At 31.2% G+C, this 17,860-nt stretch overlaps 1 protein-coding gene across 1 annotated transcript; it reads right to left on the bottom strand.

Annotated features, from left to right (window-relative positions):
- Positions 1–942, bottom strand: LOC111618802 (casein kinase I-like). The gene has a single exon (XM_023360370.1). The coding sequence runs from the start codon at positions 940–942 to the stop codon at positions 1–3; it is 942 nt and encodes a 313-aa protein (XP_023216138.1).
- Positions 943–17,860: the final 16,918 nt, after the last annotated feature.

Genomic DNA, 17,860 nt, shown 5'->3' on the forward strand with positions numbered 1-17,860 from the left:
TTAATTTTCTACTTTTGATTGGTCAGTCTTCTGTTTTTGCTTAGGCTTCTTCCAATCAAATACGCAGTCGTATTCGTAATTAAGTGTGCGTAGTAAATTGCTAAATAATTGCCTCAGGTACGTATAATTTGGTGTTTCATCAAAGCGGAGACCTCGACAGTAATTCAAGTACGTTGCAAATTCGGCCGGGAATCCTTCACAAAGAACTTCTACTGGTATCGACATTTTTCTTTCACTTATTTTTTCATATTTTTGTTTTTTGGTTGCTGCTGCCAAGCCTTGCCACGGTAGATTTCCACGATTAAAATACATTAACACATATCCTATCGACTCCATATCGTCCCTACGACTTTGCTCAATACCCAAATGGGTATTAATGCTAACATAACATGCAGTACCAGTCAAATTTCTATCCTCACGATAAGGTATATGTCGTCTTTTGAGAACATATGGTTTTGCTAAACCAAAGTCTATGAGATAAAGCATATTGCGATGTCTTCCACGTCCAATAAGAAAATTCTCTGGTTTAATGTCTCGGTGAATGAAATTCTTATTGTGAACATATTCAATTCGTTCAATCATCTGATCAGCTAGCATTAAGACAGTTTTCATAGTAAAACGTCGTGAACGTAATGTAAAAAGTTTTTCTAAACTCGGCCCAAGAAGATCCATGACTAAAGCATTATAATTTTTTTCTTCTCCATACCATAGTATACGAGGTATACCGATAACACCTTGAAAATTTTCATATACTGTACCTTCGTAGAGTAGTAGTGGATTCTTTTCTTTTCTTGACTCCAATTTTATAGCAACCTGTTGTCCATTTGTGATGTCGATGCCAAGATAAACTTCTCCGAATGAACCAGTTCCTATCTTACATATGGATTGATACTTTTCACCGATGATAAATTTCTCTCTGGATGAACTACTGGCGCTAGCCATTTCGTTATAACGTATATCTAGCGTTCCACTGACTTTTTATAACCCTACAGTAATCTCGGCCAGCTTATAAAGGCACGTGCAGCTCACGTAGTATGTGTAAACTGCACGTGCAGCTGACGAGGTGTCTGTAAACTTCACGTGATCGTTCTAAGGCAGTGTTCCGCAAGCTTTTTGTATTCGCGGCACATCCATGACTCAACACGGCACAGCAAAATGTTATTCTCCTCAAAAGCGTATGATATGATACTATTAATAGAATTACGTAATGCCACTAACCTATTATTTATATTATTATTATTATTAAACAGACATCAATACCCGCGAGCAAATTTATTTTATATTTAATTTCTTAAAATACGTAAAAATGCACGGCTTGTAATCTATACTCTATACTTACTATATAAAGAGACAACGTATTTTTCGTTTGTGACTACTAACTGTGAAAACTACTGAACCAATCGTTACCAAATTTTAACTGTAGCATTTTTATGATTCTCGGAATGTTTACCACTAATCAAACCTATATTATTCTTTTAAACATNACCAACAAAATCGGGCATTGTAATAAATTTCAATAATTTATCAAATTGACCGGTCATTATGAATACTGCTACCACCTAGTCGGGCAAAGTGATGATAATACGTTGAGGAATGATCATCCGACATAAGTTAGCCAATCAGAACTTACATCTTACTTGCGCATACGTATTGCATTTAGTACCGAATTTTAAACTTATGTGACCAGTAGTTAATCTTTCTTCTTTGACAACAGTAACGATCATGGAGGAATTATTAAGTGATATGAATAATCGCTTCAACAACCAATTAAACGAATTAATAGCAGAAAAAAGTGAGAACAATCAAATTTTTACAAAATCAGCATATTTGTCAATGATACAAAAAGTGAAAGAGTCAAAAATGAAAGTTACTTCTAAGTTACCAATTCAATTCAATAATTCAATATTTTCATTGCTGTACAAGGTAGTACAACACCGGTACCGCATATAGCACAACCGGTGAACTTCTAAGTTACCGGAAGAATATCAGCGTTTACGTAGATATGACGTTGTGTCTATCGGAAATTTAGAAAAATTAATTATGCGTATAAAAGAAGGTAATGCGATTAAATATTACGTTCACACGGAAGAAATATTTCAGATATTGCACGATGCCCATATTGCTATTGGACATGGCGGTAGAAACCGTATGGAAAAAGAATTAAGTTCGAAATATAAAAATATTACAAAGGAGATGATAATAATTTATTTGAACTTGTGTGAAATCTGTCAGAAAAAAAGAATGTTCCTAAGAAAGGTAGTTAAACCAATTTTATGTAATAAAATGAACTCGAGATGTCAGGTCGATCTTATAGATATGCAATCGCAAGCCGATGAGGAATATAAATTTATACTCGTGTATCAAAACCATGTAACTAAATTCGTTCAACTACGACATTATAAACCAAAAGGGCTGAAGAAGTAGCATATGTTCTTTTAGACATTTTTCAATTTTCGGTGCACCGAGTATTCTACAAAGCGATAACGGCAGAGAATTCGTCAATAATATCATCAAGGAAATGTGTAATATGTGGTCCGAGTTAAAAATGGTGCATGGAAAGCCCAGGCACTCACAAAGTCAGGGTTCAGTGGAAAGATGTAATCAAGACGTAAAAAAATATGCTTAGTTCTTGGTTGGAGACTAACAATACTAACAAATGGTCGGAAGAATTACGTTTTGTACAACTGATGAAAAATCGAGCGCATCATACTGGTATAAACTGCAACCCCTATGAGGCCATGTTTGGAGCAAAGTTAAAAGTTGGACTAAAGAATTTTATACTCAACGAATCGTTGATCAACGTTAATACAGAAGAGGATCTAGAGAGACTTTTTAAAACTATCGACGAAGTAAGTCAAAGTTGCTCAAACTCTGAAAGTTCGGGTACCGTCCAAGAAAACATTATGAAAGATTATTCGATAATGCCAGCCTTACATAGCAATGTAACTGATGAAGTTCAAAGATCTACATCGTCTTCACGTGAAAAAATCTAAACCGGGTTGTTATTAGTATTACAGAATTGGTGAATGAATAAGAAGAAACAATCCAAACAATTGATCCAAAAATAGAAGAAAAAATAAGTGTCTAAAACAAGGGAGATGGCTTTGTTTATTCTTAAAAAGCAAGCAGAAAAAATTATTAATACATCAAATTCCAAATACACAGCAGCTAATGTTGGTGATACAGTAAGAATTCGTGTACCTGATGTAGATTGAGCCCGCAGTGATGGAAAAAATATTTTAGGTGTTGTTGCGGCTAAAGGTAAAAACCTTTACAAACTGGGAACAAAACGTGGCATATTAAATTTATTATATTCCAGAAACCAATTTACTGTTTGTAAAGAAAACTTCCCCTGTTGGAGATGTACCGGGTGGAAAAATTTCGCTTAGAAAATGTGCAAGAATGTCATCAATTTCTGGAGGCCAAGGCTATGGTAAATGCTGCTGCAAAATTGGTTTCAAATGTAATATATGCAAATGCTACAAAGAAAAAAAAATTATGTAATTCCAAATGTCATGAAAATCTTAATTGCTCAAATAAATAACTAAAAAACATTTAATTTTTTATATAATTTATACCAAAAATTGTTAATAATACTTTTCGTTAATATTACTTTAATTAATATAATTAATAGTACTTTGATATAATTTACAAAAAATAAATATTTCTAAATGAAATAAGTGGAGGTTTTTAATCAAATTTAAAATTCTGTACTTAACACGATACGCACACGCAACTCAGAGTGCCAATTGGCTAGCGTATGTGGGATGATCACGACTCAACTTATTATTATCACTTTGCCTCACTAGGTGATAGCAGTATTCATAATGACCTGCCAATTTGATAAATGAATCAATATTTATCACACTGCACATCCTATTTGGTCATTATTCATAATGCCCGGGCATTATGAATAATGACTCACTCACCTGGCATTAATCACTTTGTCCATAACATACAGTAGATCCCCCTATAAGACGGTAGATACGTTCCGTTCTTTATGAATCAATTTTGTAGGAATCATAGTTTACGGACTACGGCTGTTTGAAAGGTTTTTCTTTCTAAANATATAGTTAATGGTACTTTGATATAATTTACAAAAAATAAATATTTCTAAATGAAATAAGTGGAGGTTTTTAATCAAATTTAAAATTCTGTACTAAACACGATACGCACACGCAACTCAGAGTGCCGATTGGCTAGCGTATGTCGGTTGATCACGCCTCAACTTATTACTATCACTTTGCCCCACTAGGTGATAGCAGTATTCATAATGACCGGTCAATTTGATAAATGAATCAATATTTATCACACTGCACGTCCTATTTGGTCATTATTCATAATGCCCGGTCATTATGAATAATGGCCGGGCATTAATCACTTTGTCCATAACATACGGTATATATTTATTATACTTGTACATTTTACATATGTGGAAATTTTAAAAAATACAATACAATTTTTGCGTTTTTTTATGATAAAATTTTGTTGCTTTAGAACAATTTTTTTAAACAAGACAACACCTCCTCTTCCTGTGAATTTTGTCCCGCTTTACCAATGTTAAAATCTTGTCACCTTAATGATGTCTCCAGAGTTCAGCGAAATCTTCGCAAAAAGAATAAGTTATCAAGAAACACGTCAGAGACGAGTATCACGTGACAGAATAGCGCCCACAAATGTCACGTGACACGCTTCGTACTCCGATATTCCGCTCCGCGACGATATCAAACTTAANGAGTGAAAACAGTGGAAGACATTATTTTACACTTATTATTAATATCCGATCCGTTTATTTCGAGTTTGTGCGAATTACCTCGAAAAAACTCAAAGTCATTGCTTCCAGAAGCAGTTTTATTGTTAGTTGTTCCATGTATACCAGCAAGTTCAAGAAGCTCCAGCGATTTCAAAGTTGAATCATCTGATTGTGAATCAAAGTATTCTTTGGATGATGATGCATGAACTTTTAATCAACTGATTGTATGTTTTATCGTATTAAACAATATATGGATATATTTTGTACTTTTTTTATAAAAGTGGTTCGTGTTAAATCCGTCATTTTATTTTTATTTCAAATTTTGACTTCGGATTCGTAATCAGTGATCCCGAAAACCTTCGAATACTGACTTTCAGCCAAATTGATAACGCTTTTGACTTTTGGCCAGCTTTTTGGGATTTGGCCCCACTGTGCGACTGTTTGAAAAGTTTTACCAAGTAGTCTTCCATAAAATGAATCGATTCTAGACTAATGTGACTCGAACTTTTTCAAAATACGTATAATTTTTTGGAATAATCCATATAAAATCTATACTAATATTATAAAGAGGTATTGTTTGTATATATGTTTATATGCAGCAGGTAATCTCCGAAACTACTCATCCGATTTCAAACATTTTTTCACCAATATTTAGAATGGAACTTCAGGGTGGACATAGGCTGTATATTATTCCGTTAAACATGGGAGATGAACAGTTCTTTACGGTAAGCCTTACGGGGAAGGCTTACCGTATAAAAGTCTCCTTCTATTTCTACTATTTTAGATCCGGTTTTTTGCGTTTTTGATTGCGTTTTAATAGGACACGTCAACAGAATGTACACTAGAAAGAAAATTTTGGAACAATTCCCCCTCCCACAAGGGAAGTGTTATACATTTATAATAGATACATTTTGAGCCACAACAAGGCATGGCGGAATCTGCTATTAAGAAAATCTGCTATAAAGAAATCTGCTATAAGAATCTATGCTATAAGAAATCTGCTATAAGAATCTGCTATAAAGAAAAAATTGTAGGAATATTTACCGATTGTGAGCCATTTGGAGACCAGTTGCTTAAGACATGAAAGAGATTAGGCCATTTAAAAGCAGAGCAGAATTATTAGTTATTTATCGCATTATCATATTATATGATTATATATAATATTATATATTAGTTATTACATGTTGATTTTAATCCCTATTTAAAATGGAATGATGTTTTAATATTTCTATTAATGNAATCTTCGCAAAAAGAATAAGTTATCAAGAAACACGTCAGAGACGAGTATCACGTGACAGAATAGCGCCCACAAATGTCACGTGACACGCTTCGTACGCCGATATGCCGCTCTGCGACGAAATCAAACTTAAGCAAGGGGTCTTTGAATGGTACACACGCGGTAAATATTCCTACAATTTTTTGTCTATAGCATATTTTATATAGATTATTCCAAAAAAATTATACGTGTTTTGAAAAAGTTCGAGTCACGTTATTCTACAATCGATTAATATTATAAAAAACCTTTCAAACAATCGTACCCACGTGCGATAAATATCCAGATGGCACCACGCGCTGGGCCCTTAGTCTCGAGTTTTTCGTGTTGTACTCGAATTGACGTCATCGAACTCACTTGTCTTACTATCCGTACGATCTGACGTCACGTTTTACAGAAAAAAAAACGCTTTCGTTGAGAGGTCGCTTTTCAAGATGGCTGACTTAAGCAACGAGAAGGAGCGATTGTGTCTGTTTTGCTAAATAATTAAATTAGCTCGCTTAACCATTATTCGAATAAATCCTTTTATTCAAATGAACCCATATCTGTATCATTTTCTTGTATACTGGGCCTTGCTTTAATAATTTTAATTAATTTCTTGAATATTTATATTATTAGGAAGACATAAAGGGTCAAATATCGGTCGTAATCAATTTTGGACAGATGAAAAAATCTTAACATTTCAATATTGACCAATTTATACAACATAATCGTGCAATCACGTTTTATTATATACAGATCGTTCATTAATTTGTCTGCTATTACAGCATCCACAGCAGCGAATGGATAGTTTCTATAAGTGAAATTTACTTTTTTATGGAAGCCGCCATGTTAGTTTGTTGAGTACTCAACGGCAGAGCCGTAACTAGCCGTTCCTGTGCCCTGTGCAAGAATTTGCATTTAGGCCTCTTAATTTGTTTTGGGAAAATAATAAAACAAATAAATTACAATAGATTTTTAATAAGATTTATTTTAATTGAATTTTTCTGGCTTTGATTTCTGCAAATTCATTAATCACACTTCATAATAAATATTTTTAACGATGAATATTGGATAGTCGTTCTTGTCCGATAGTTGATCTTAATTAAATAATTTTTTATTAAGTTTAACTTGCTAAAACTTCTCTCGCACTAAGCAATAGAAACGAGAAGAGTTAGAAATATTCGAAGAGCGACATTGATATTTGGGAAAGACTAAATTAAACTAAAATCATGAAGAGCCTGTAGAATATTAACCGGAAATGCAGTTTCTATATTTTGTATAAGAGTTGTTACTTCAAAATTAAAACTTTCGATTTCACTTGTGAATTCGTACTTTTTTAAATCTTTGCTATACAGTAGAGCTTCGATTTTCCGAGTCAATTGGGGACTGGAGTTGTTCGTATAACTGATATTTCGGATAACCGATTTATGTACGAAAAAATAGTTTGACTTATCCGATGTTAAAATTTTTCTCCGTTGCGTGTCGCTTCGCATTGAATTTTCGTCGATGTTAAGCCTAACAAAGACTATTGTATCGTTAAAAATTATTTTTTTATTTTTATGAACAAAATAAATATATTGAAAAATATAAAAACAATAAAAAATTATATTTCAGATGTTAATTTAGTATCAAAAACGTAAAATATTTGAGTAGCCCAAGACATAGCCAAAGATTGCAGCGCTACAGCACTGGCGAAAAATTAAATTTGCCGACTGGAATTCTTTCGGATGATTGACTTTCGGAAAATCGACGCTCTACTGTATTNCTTTAGAGATGCTAAAATAATAAAACTAAAGCAATGAAAAATCCATTTTTTTTCAGTATTTTGAATTTCACATTAAGAAGTTTAATTGTATATCATTTGATTTAAATAAACGATGAAAATATTTAAACCATAGACCAGGGATAGGTAAACTTATATATTATTATAAAATTATAGCATAATTTTTGAAATATTTACAATTGTATGGTCTTTAAATCAATCTACTAAAGCTAAATTCAAATGTAGTTTCAAACGTTCCGAATAAATACTTTCGACTTAAAAGTAAGTCAGGCCTTGTTTTTCATTATTGATTTACAAGTTGGAATTTGCCGAGTGATAATTTATATTCCAACGAAAATAAAACAGATATTTTTATTTCAGCTATAGATAAAACACAAATATCTAACAATATGCATTATTATTATATTATAATATATATATATATATATATATTTATTTTGCTGCTAAAAATACATACTAAATGATGTAAAGGTACAAAATCAATTGAAACCACAAGACTATTTTACATACTATAATTTAACATGTATTGATGTAAAATAAAAACAAATTACAAGTGAAAAGATTTACATTTTACAGGAAGTTATGTTATTAGGAAAGTTTAATAAATAAACTGTGAACAATAGCATAATTTTCCTTAAAAAAATTTTCCCTCTCAGAAAATTTTATAATTAAATATAAAAATTTCTTACTTTGGCCAAATCATCATCAATAGATAGAATTTAATTTAAAAAGTTCTACTACATTTTATTTTTATTAATAAAACTGCATATTATAGCAAAATTCTTCGGATAAAATCTTTTTTCGCTCTACTCGATGCAACGTACTTTAAATTTGTATATAGAAATTCAAAGTAAATTATAATTTGTTCCGAATTTTCTTTACGATAATAGATTTTAGTAATCGCAGTTCCGTAATTGTCTTAAAAAAGTCGGAGGGGAGAAAACTTGCTTTTCGTAAATCATTCAAAATAATTGCTTTCTAACAAAAACAATTAAGTCATATTTAATAGGTTTTTTCCCTATTACTCAAGATGTAGCAACTCATTGAAATTTTGAATTAAAAAAAAAAGCAGCTTTTGAAATACAAAAGAATCATTTTTTTCATTCGTTCAGATGCACACGCGCGCACAATGAATTCGTTCCAAGTAACTTTTTTTCAGCAATTTATTTTGGATCTCGAAACGTGTCAACTGAAAAGTTTTACCTAAAAAACATTAATTCGTCATTTAATTGAAAACAAATTTACTTCAATCATTAAACACAAAATTTATGCTAAATTTCTTTTAATATATTTTATAATTTAAAATCAAATTCTCACATTTTAATTAATGTCTATTAATGAAAATATAAGTCGGATACCAAGTTGTAACCCAACTGGACTTTTAGAAATGCTAAGATAACAAAACTAAAGGGATAGAAATTATTCAGCAATGAATTATTTGAGTCTCTGAGAAAAAGTTAAAAATTCTGTGTAGCACTATTATCATAATTTATTAAAAACTTTTTATATTATTTATTATTATAAAATGACAAAAAGCTTAATTTTCAGGTTGGAAATTAGTTTTATAAAAAATTGTAAATACTAATGATGAGTAAAATCTTCGTTAAGTACGACACTACTCGAGATATGACATGTGATCTATCTACCCATCTATCTTCCCACCCTTTGACCTTTAACCACCAAAATTTAATAGCATCAATCTTCCTAATACACAAACTCTCCTGAAAAAATTTCAGAAATTTTCAACAAAAGACACAAGAGTTATTAAACTTCCAAGTGGAGGAAAAAATCATGTCTCTCCACACACTAACATCCATATATACAGGAGGGGAAACACACAATTTTTTAATTTCTCAACGTTTCAAGTTATCGACTTGAGAGTCCAAAAAATGTAAAAATCTTGGGGGTCGATTTTTTACCGATCGCCATGCTATATAATGGCCGTGGAAGTAAAAATTTGTACAAACGTTTCAAATATTTTGAATTTCATATTAAGAAAGCTTCATTGTATATCATTTGATTTAAACAAACAAGTAAAATACTTTAAGAAAATTGTTCAGTAGGCAATTTCCCATAGAACAATGTAGATTTACGTGCATTTTAACCAAATAAAATTCTGTATGTTCTANTTAAGAATTTTTTATATTATTTATTATTATAAAATGGCAAAAAGCTTAATTTTCAGGTTGGAGATGAGTTTTATAAAAAATTGTAAATATTAATGATGAGTAAAATCTTCGTTAAGTCCGACACTACTCGAGATATGACATGTGATCTATCTATCCATCTATCTTCTCACTCTTTGACCTTTAACCACGAAAATTTAATAGCATCAATCTTCCTAATACACAAACTCTCCTGAAAAAATTTCAGAAATTTTCAACAGAAGACACAAGAGTTATTATGCTTCCAAGTGGAGGAAAAAATCATGTCTCTGCATACACTAACATCCATACATACAGAAGGGGGAACACACAATTTTTTAATTTCTCAACGTTTCAAGGTATCGACTTGAGAGTCCAAAAAATGTAAAAATCTTGGGGGTCGATTTTTTACCGATCGCTATATAAAGGCCGAGAAAGTAAAAATTTGTACAAACGTCCACTTTTCAAATATTTTGAATTTCATATTAAGAAAGCTTCATTGTATATCATTTGATTTAAACAAACATGTAAATTGTTCAATAGGCAATTTCCCATAGAACAATAATGTAGATTTACGTGCATTATAACCAAATAAAATTCTCTATGTTCTAATTTTGGCAATAATTTTTCTATTTAGATTATTCAACAACAATATTTGCAGTAATCGACTTAATGTTTCTCGGTTAGAAATTTTAATATAGAAAGTTTCATTTAATTTTATGGAACAGCATACTTAATAAAAATACANACTTACATTGACCCATAATATAAAATAAAAATTAACCTCAATTAAGCTTTCAAACTTTTTTCACTTGAACAGAACTGATTAGCTAATTCCAATCACTATTCTAACAAGCCAGTTATTTTAACGCTATTTCTGCAATATTTGTTTCGTCGTTTCATTCAGAGTAACTCAATTGTATTTAATATTTTACTATACATAAAAAATGAGTGAAAAAAAAACTGTCAAACTGAACCAATAACCAACTCTACAAACACCATCTTGACCATTTTCTTCTACTGTTTTTATTCCTGGTAAACTTAATTGGAATTAAATCTTACTGCAGTTAACTTTCATCATATAAACATAGTTAAACCAAATAAATTTTATTGTGATTTTGTTATTAAACAAAAATGATTTATTATTATACATTTGTAAATTACAATTACTGTATATGCTGTATTTACTCGGGTAATCCAGGTCTGTGAAGTTGGAGTCAGAAGAGATAAAAATATTACTCCAACTCCTGTTTTTTTCAGTATTGTATACTTTATATTATGCTCTAAATAGGGGCATTTACCTCCTATCTTGCATTATAGCAGTGATTCATAACACAAGAACTTATTTTATGATAATTCTCCTACTTCGTGACATTTCTTTTCATATCTCTAATTACTGTTGATTTTCAGAAATGTATTAAAATGGAAATCAAAATGTACATACTTTTGGGGATAAAATAAATTTTGACAGATTAAAAAAAGTCTGTAGCACACGATCCAAAAAATATCAACAATTTATTAATAAGATATCTTATTAAATTGCCTCAATATATAAGTATATATATATATAAGTAAAAAATCTTATTTACTTATATATATATTTCCTGTGTGCACCATGAATATAATTAAATCTGCAATTACTGGCTTCAATTATTTAATATAAATATCAATGCACGTGGACGAAGGAAAAAAGCACTTTAAACGTGTATTTATAGCGTTATTTATAAATATTTACGAAGAGAAAGTGAAATTTATTTTAAATAAACAAAGATTAAAGCTACAAACCGGAAAAATAAGCAAAGATTGACAGATATAACACGAAATGCTGGCCTTAGGCCTCACCTGTCCGACTTTCTCGAGTAATTTCTTCAATTTATAGAAAATACGAATAAGTAATTAAAGCCGCTTCGTCTAGAACAGTTCTTTTAACTTATTTCTATAAAAATTCGCATTAAAAATAAACGTGCGCATATAAATAACGATTTTCTGGACTATCATCTACCCCCTACTACCCTTCGCTTCGGAAATCCATCTACGAAAAGACAAGACCGCACTTAATTTTATGTCGCCTATATAATCTTTTTAATTCGTTATTAAGTATTTTTTAAAACTTTTAAAATTTTTGATAAATCTAATATGTCAAATTTTATTTCTCTTTTTAAATTCTTCTTTAATTCGTTCGTTTAAACCAGTGTTTCTCAACGGGGGCGATATCGCCCCCATGTGGGCGTTTTTCCATGTTGAGTGGGCGATTAGTAACAATTTATATTTTGGGGGGCGATAAACAATTTTCTGGGCGATATAGTAAAACATTATATTAAGAATAATGAGATATTTTATTCGTTATATCGTACAATAATTAAACAAATAACATTATAATAGTCACTAGTCTATTCGATGCAGTACGAATTTGGCCTTAGCCTTGGCCCTCGACATCGGAATTTTAAAGTAAAGGGGGCGATACTACGTAACGGTTTTATTGAAGGGGGCAATACTACGTTGAAGGGGGCGACGATTCGTTAGAGGTTGAGAATCACTGGTTTAAACGATTAAATTTTGTACGTTATTTAGTTTTTTATATGTAAATTATATTATTTAATACGTTCGATATAAATTCATTTAATATACGCAAGTAAGTTAAAATAAATCGGGTAATGCTTTTTTTTAAATTATTTCGGTAAACAGTAAAATTTTATTTAAATTGGATAATGATGGATGTTCGTTATGACGTCAGTGGCAGCCTATATCTGTAACGGTATGCCTAGAATTGCCACTAGGGGCGCCCCTAGCTATTATTTAAATTAACAATAAATTTAGTTTTTTGCGTAACAATATTAAAATAACAATAAATGCAATATTTTTGCGTTTTTAACTGCGTTTTAGTCGAGTATGCCACGAGAATGCACATTAAGAAGAGATTTTTTAAAATTCCTCCCACGAGAGAGAGGGTTAATGATTACCCTGAAGAACTTGGATTTTACTGAACTAATTTAAATGTAATTTTTTGTGTTTTTGACTGCGCCATGAGAAATTCNTAATATAAATTATGTATATTTTTCTTTAAAACAATTAAAAGCTAGTTGACAATAACTCTCTTCAATATTTCAGCAAATTTAAAATGCCTACTTTCAATTGTCTCCTCATTAATGTTTATACTGATATAATGGGAATGAGTTTCATCTACCAAAGCTTATTCCGAGATAAACTATCAATATCACTTTTATAAGTCCATGTTACATCCCAAGCATGATTTTGATAACTAACTAACTATGGTATAATCACAATTTTTAAGAATCAAGGATTTATTCTGGGATAATGTCTTGTCTTCTAGTATAGTGTTTCTCAACCTTTTTCTGATTGCAGACCGGTAAAATTATGGATAATTTTACCGGTCTGCAATGAGAAAAAGGTTGAGAAACACTGTACTAGAAGACCAGTAACTATACGTAACTGTGAATTATGCTTATTTATTACGCTTATCTAGAGTTACTGTATGTATTTTGTTATGTACAATAACTCTACTAAATAAATTTCGCCCATAATCAACTGCATCAGCGTCGGTATGGTCGAAAATTTTTCTGCAGACTACAGTTGAGAAAAACTGTTCTAATATGTCAAAAATGGACTGTAAACGTAAAAGGTTTTATTTATATTATTTTTCTGTTCTTATTACCGTAATTATTAATATTGCACTGTTTAAAGTTTTAAGCATTTTTCCCCATGAAATACAGGTTTAGTGTTCTTAAGAAATATAATAATTTTATCACAAATTTGTTACATTTAAGAATTTATAAGATTTTGGGAGAGCACAAGCATCAAATTTGACCTCACATCACAATTAAACTTGTTTAATTGACTCAAATTATATTAAAGTAAAAAAATTTGTTATCCGAAGAAGGAAAAAAAATTGACGACAATAACGTTGTCGTCAAAACAGAAATTTTAAAGATCCAATGCTACTTTCAACTAAATCATTACTACAGGCAATTTTAATTTCAAAAAATTAAATATTCAAATAAAATATGCATATTTAATATATGGCGTTTCAGACACAAGTGAATGAATTTGCCATTTCTAATTTTTATGTTTTGACGGGTCATAACAAAAGGTTTAATTTTGCCAAAGTCATCTCGCTCTATTCAACATCTATACAATGATCGACAATTTTTTCAATAATTTCACTTGCCACTAAGTTTATCATTTACTTGTTAATGTTAATGATACAAAAATATAGAATTTACATTATATTTTTTCAAAGCAAGAATCTTTTTGATTTATTTTTAATTTCTGTCTTTTTTTATTATTCTACTTATACATTTAAGGAAGATTGGGGTGATGCCAAACATTTAAGCTGTGAAACTGGATAACAGATTTCGAATGTTACATCATAATTTATTTTGAAACAATCATCTATGCTTTTTAATTCCTCACTGTTAAAAATTTCAAATACTACTATGTTAGCTGTAAGATTTATTTTAAAAAATACTACATTGTTTGGCATTACCGTAAGGCTTAGAGGTAACGCCAAACACAATGTTCTGGTTAATTAAACATTTATTACAATTTAGAGTTTTAGAGAAGTCATACAGGTAAGCTGCTGAATTTTTTCTTCCATAAATTGCAATCTTTGAGTCCAGCTTTTACATACGAATTCATCACAAATATAGCTTATTTCTTTGTTTCCATCTGCAGCTCTCTATCCGGAACAGACTGGTACTAGAATCAGTGTTAAACATTAATGCATTGTTTATATAAATAGTGGAAGTTGTCACTCTTTTAATTATTGTCGTGTTCATAAACCCAATGTTCAGGAATATCCTGGTCTCCCTTATACATATTCCAAAGTTTTGAAAATTGCATTAAAAATATTTTATCTCTGCTGGGACATGGAGGGGTTTAAAATTTTTACAGAACTCTCTTATATGAGGAAAAATGCAAAAGCAACTGTAGACTTATATGTGACTCCAAGGTATTTGGGTCCAAAATTTGTGACATCACTTCCATACACATCCAAAAAAAGAGGTACCAGTTTTTTTTCATGGAGGTGGTCCATGGGTACCAGGAAAAATTTTTGCATCTGAAAAAATTCTCAAACTCATTATTTAAGATGTTACTTTTGTGTACTCCCTTTTCTCTGCTATCTGCCATTTCCACATTGTTCTGCCTATTTTCTCCCTTGCTCTTATCTTTCAGCATTACTCTCCGTTACTTATAATTATAATCATCATTAATACTTCCACTTACCAGTGCCAAGATTCAATCCTAGGTCCTCTCTAGTTTTAATAAAATTCCTCTATGAGCCTTAATGCAGCTTTCATAGAACCTCTTTAAAAATCATATTTTAGGTGCTATTAGCACAAGAACACCATTGTCAGTCCATCCTAGCAAAGTTTCATAAATCTTATCCTTAGCCTGTGGCCCAGTATCTTCATAGACAAATCAAAGTATTTTACTTGCAACCCTGCGGCTCTCCCACCTTAGATTCCAATAACAATTTTTTACTTTATCATCCTACAAATTTAAGAGATGCCTTTTTACTGGAGTGGCTACATAAAAACTTTATCATTTTGTAGGTCTCGTGCTTCATCTGGTTTAACTGATTTCATACTGCTCTATTCATTACTGAAAAAATTCATTTACACGTAAACAAATGTTTGCAGTGATACTAAACTGCACTTATACATTTTTAAACTAAGCAATAAATTAGCCCATTTAGAAATCAATCCATTCTGTCATTTAACTTTCCTTGACATAATGCAAATTAATAATTATTAATTGTCATTTCAGGCTAATTGCAGTAGGCTTTGTTGTGATACTTTGTTAACTTCATATCATATGTTTCAAGCATCATATATTTTGATCATATAATTCAAGCATCAAGTGCATGGGATTGGTTCCAAGTGGATGGTTTGAATTCATCCATCTCTGTACCTTTGTTTGCACTCAATATTTGTTTTTGAAGACATGTATTTCTCCGTGAAAAAGTATGATTTGTGTTGATAACAAAATACTTGTAAAATCTTTTATTTTACCTTTTAGTAAAATCTGTGTTGCTGTATTGGTCTTACGGATTAAGGAAAAACCATTTTTGTTTGCTTTTCATAGCTGTTGAGCTCATTTATTCACGAGTAAAACAGCAGCTGTGACTGGTGTTTTACTCGTGAATAAATGAGTGTTGGTGGAAACACTCATTTGTGTACAGTATGAGTGTTGGTGGAAACACTCATTTGTGTACAGTATGAGTGTTGGTGGAAACACTCATTTGTGTACAGTATGAATGTCGGTGGAAACACTCATACTGTACACAAATACAACATGGCCCAGCTACACAGTGATAGACTGCTACAACTTTTGCTACACAGATGTTTTTGTCTCGTACCAGCAGAACATCTAGCTCAGCAGTGAAGATTTACATTTCAAAGTGATGCCCATCCTGGGTATCACCTTGACATGCAGCCTACACCATCATGCATCCGTTTTTCTACTGGATTTAAAATTTATATTTTTCTTTTTAGATGAACAAAACTTTCACTGGGAGACAAAAATACAACCAGGTCAGCTTAATGAGAGACACCCAACTCACTGCTGGAAAATGAGAGTGCTGACATAAGTAAATAATCACTTTGTTTTTAGTTTTCAATTAGCATCCATTTCCCTACATACTTGGCTGAATAATATAGTTTCAATCTTTCACTGCTGCAGCACCAACCTTCACGAATAATGCTTGCAAGGTTCTCGCAAGCAATCCAACAATCATCGCTGATCTTTGAAACTGTTCAATATTAACCAATTGTCAATACCCACAGGCATACCCATACAAATATCATCTCTGTCCAGTAATTAATAAGCAGTTGGTCAATTATATTTCAGCCTGTGTGTTAAACTCTGCATTTCTGTTTGCTTTTGATAGCTGCAATCAACGTATGGGTTATACTACGATTTACTACAGTAGACAATCAAGTCTAATTGACTAAAATATGTAACGACATATATTTATTGGTTCCAGAGAATAATACAGCCTATTTTGTGACCCTCAGCATAGAGACATTATGTATAAATGATTATATAAGAATAATCAAAAGGAAATCATAATGACATTGTAATGTCGCTAATGATTTCTGCAGCATTATGCAATACACTGCTCAGAAAAGCAATCATGCACATACATAGCATCAAAGTTGTTTAGATAAAGTCACAGATATCTTATTTACAGACGAAAGTAGAATGTTATTTATAGATTTATTCATTTTAAAAATTAATAGATAAATGCTTAGTTAGAAATGAAGTTTCATTTCTCGTAGCAAGAATTATAAATATTTAAATTTAAAATACTATATTTTTGTACATATAAACTGTAAAAAATTGCTAGAACAAAAACACTTCACCTAATCCACCCCACAATATACCGTGTCTATGGAAGCAGCCATTAGTGGAAGCACACAGGTAAAAGTCTGTAATTTTAACTTAAAATCAGTATATAACTCACTCTAAAGTGCACAACTCTTTTCAAGTAATAAACAAAAGAGAAAATGTATGTTATATGCACAAAAATAGAAACATACAGAATAAATTGTAATAAAAATAATCAATCATCTTTATGAATTTAGTTATATTTTACTGAAAAATTAATATTAACAAAAGAATTCTGAATATTAATATGTACACTTGTCCCTCTATAGTCCGACGTTTTTTAATCCGACATGCTCAGTAGTCCGACGCACCTCCCGTCAAGGTACCCGTCCCCGTTACGTGTCTGCTTGCACAGAAGCATGTCGCGATGTGAATCTCCCCACCCAATTCTTACTCGATGACACACATTTCGTGTTTTCCGTAAGCAGTTTGTTCGAACAGTTGGAGTAGAGAATATTGTAAGTTACTGCTAGCAAAACAATGCGAAATATGTAATTATTTTCTTCGGTAATCCG

This window comes from Centruroides sculpturatus, unplaced genomic scaffold, assembly GCF_000671375.1.
Source record: "Centruroides sculpturatus isolate CEXI.00-Female unplaced genomic scaffold, Cexi_2.0 scaffold13, whole genome shotgun sequence".
Lineage (NCBI taxonomy): Eukaryota > Metazoa > Arthropoda > Arachnida > Scorpiones > Buthidae > Centruroides > Centruroides sculpturatus.

Bases quoted from the DNA above. Each gene is read 5' to 3' on its own strand.
- LOC111618802 (XM_023360370.1), bottom strand. From the start codon at position 942: ATGGCTAGCGCCAGTAGTTCATCCAGAGAGAAATTTATCATCGGTGAA.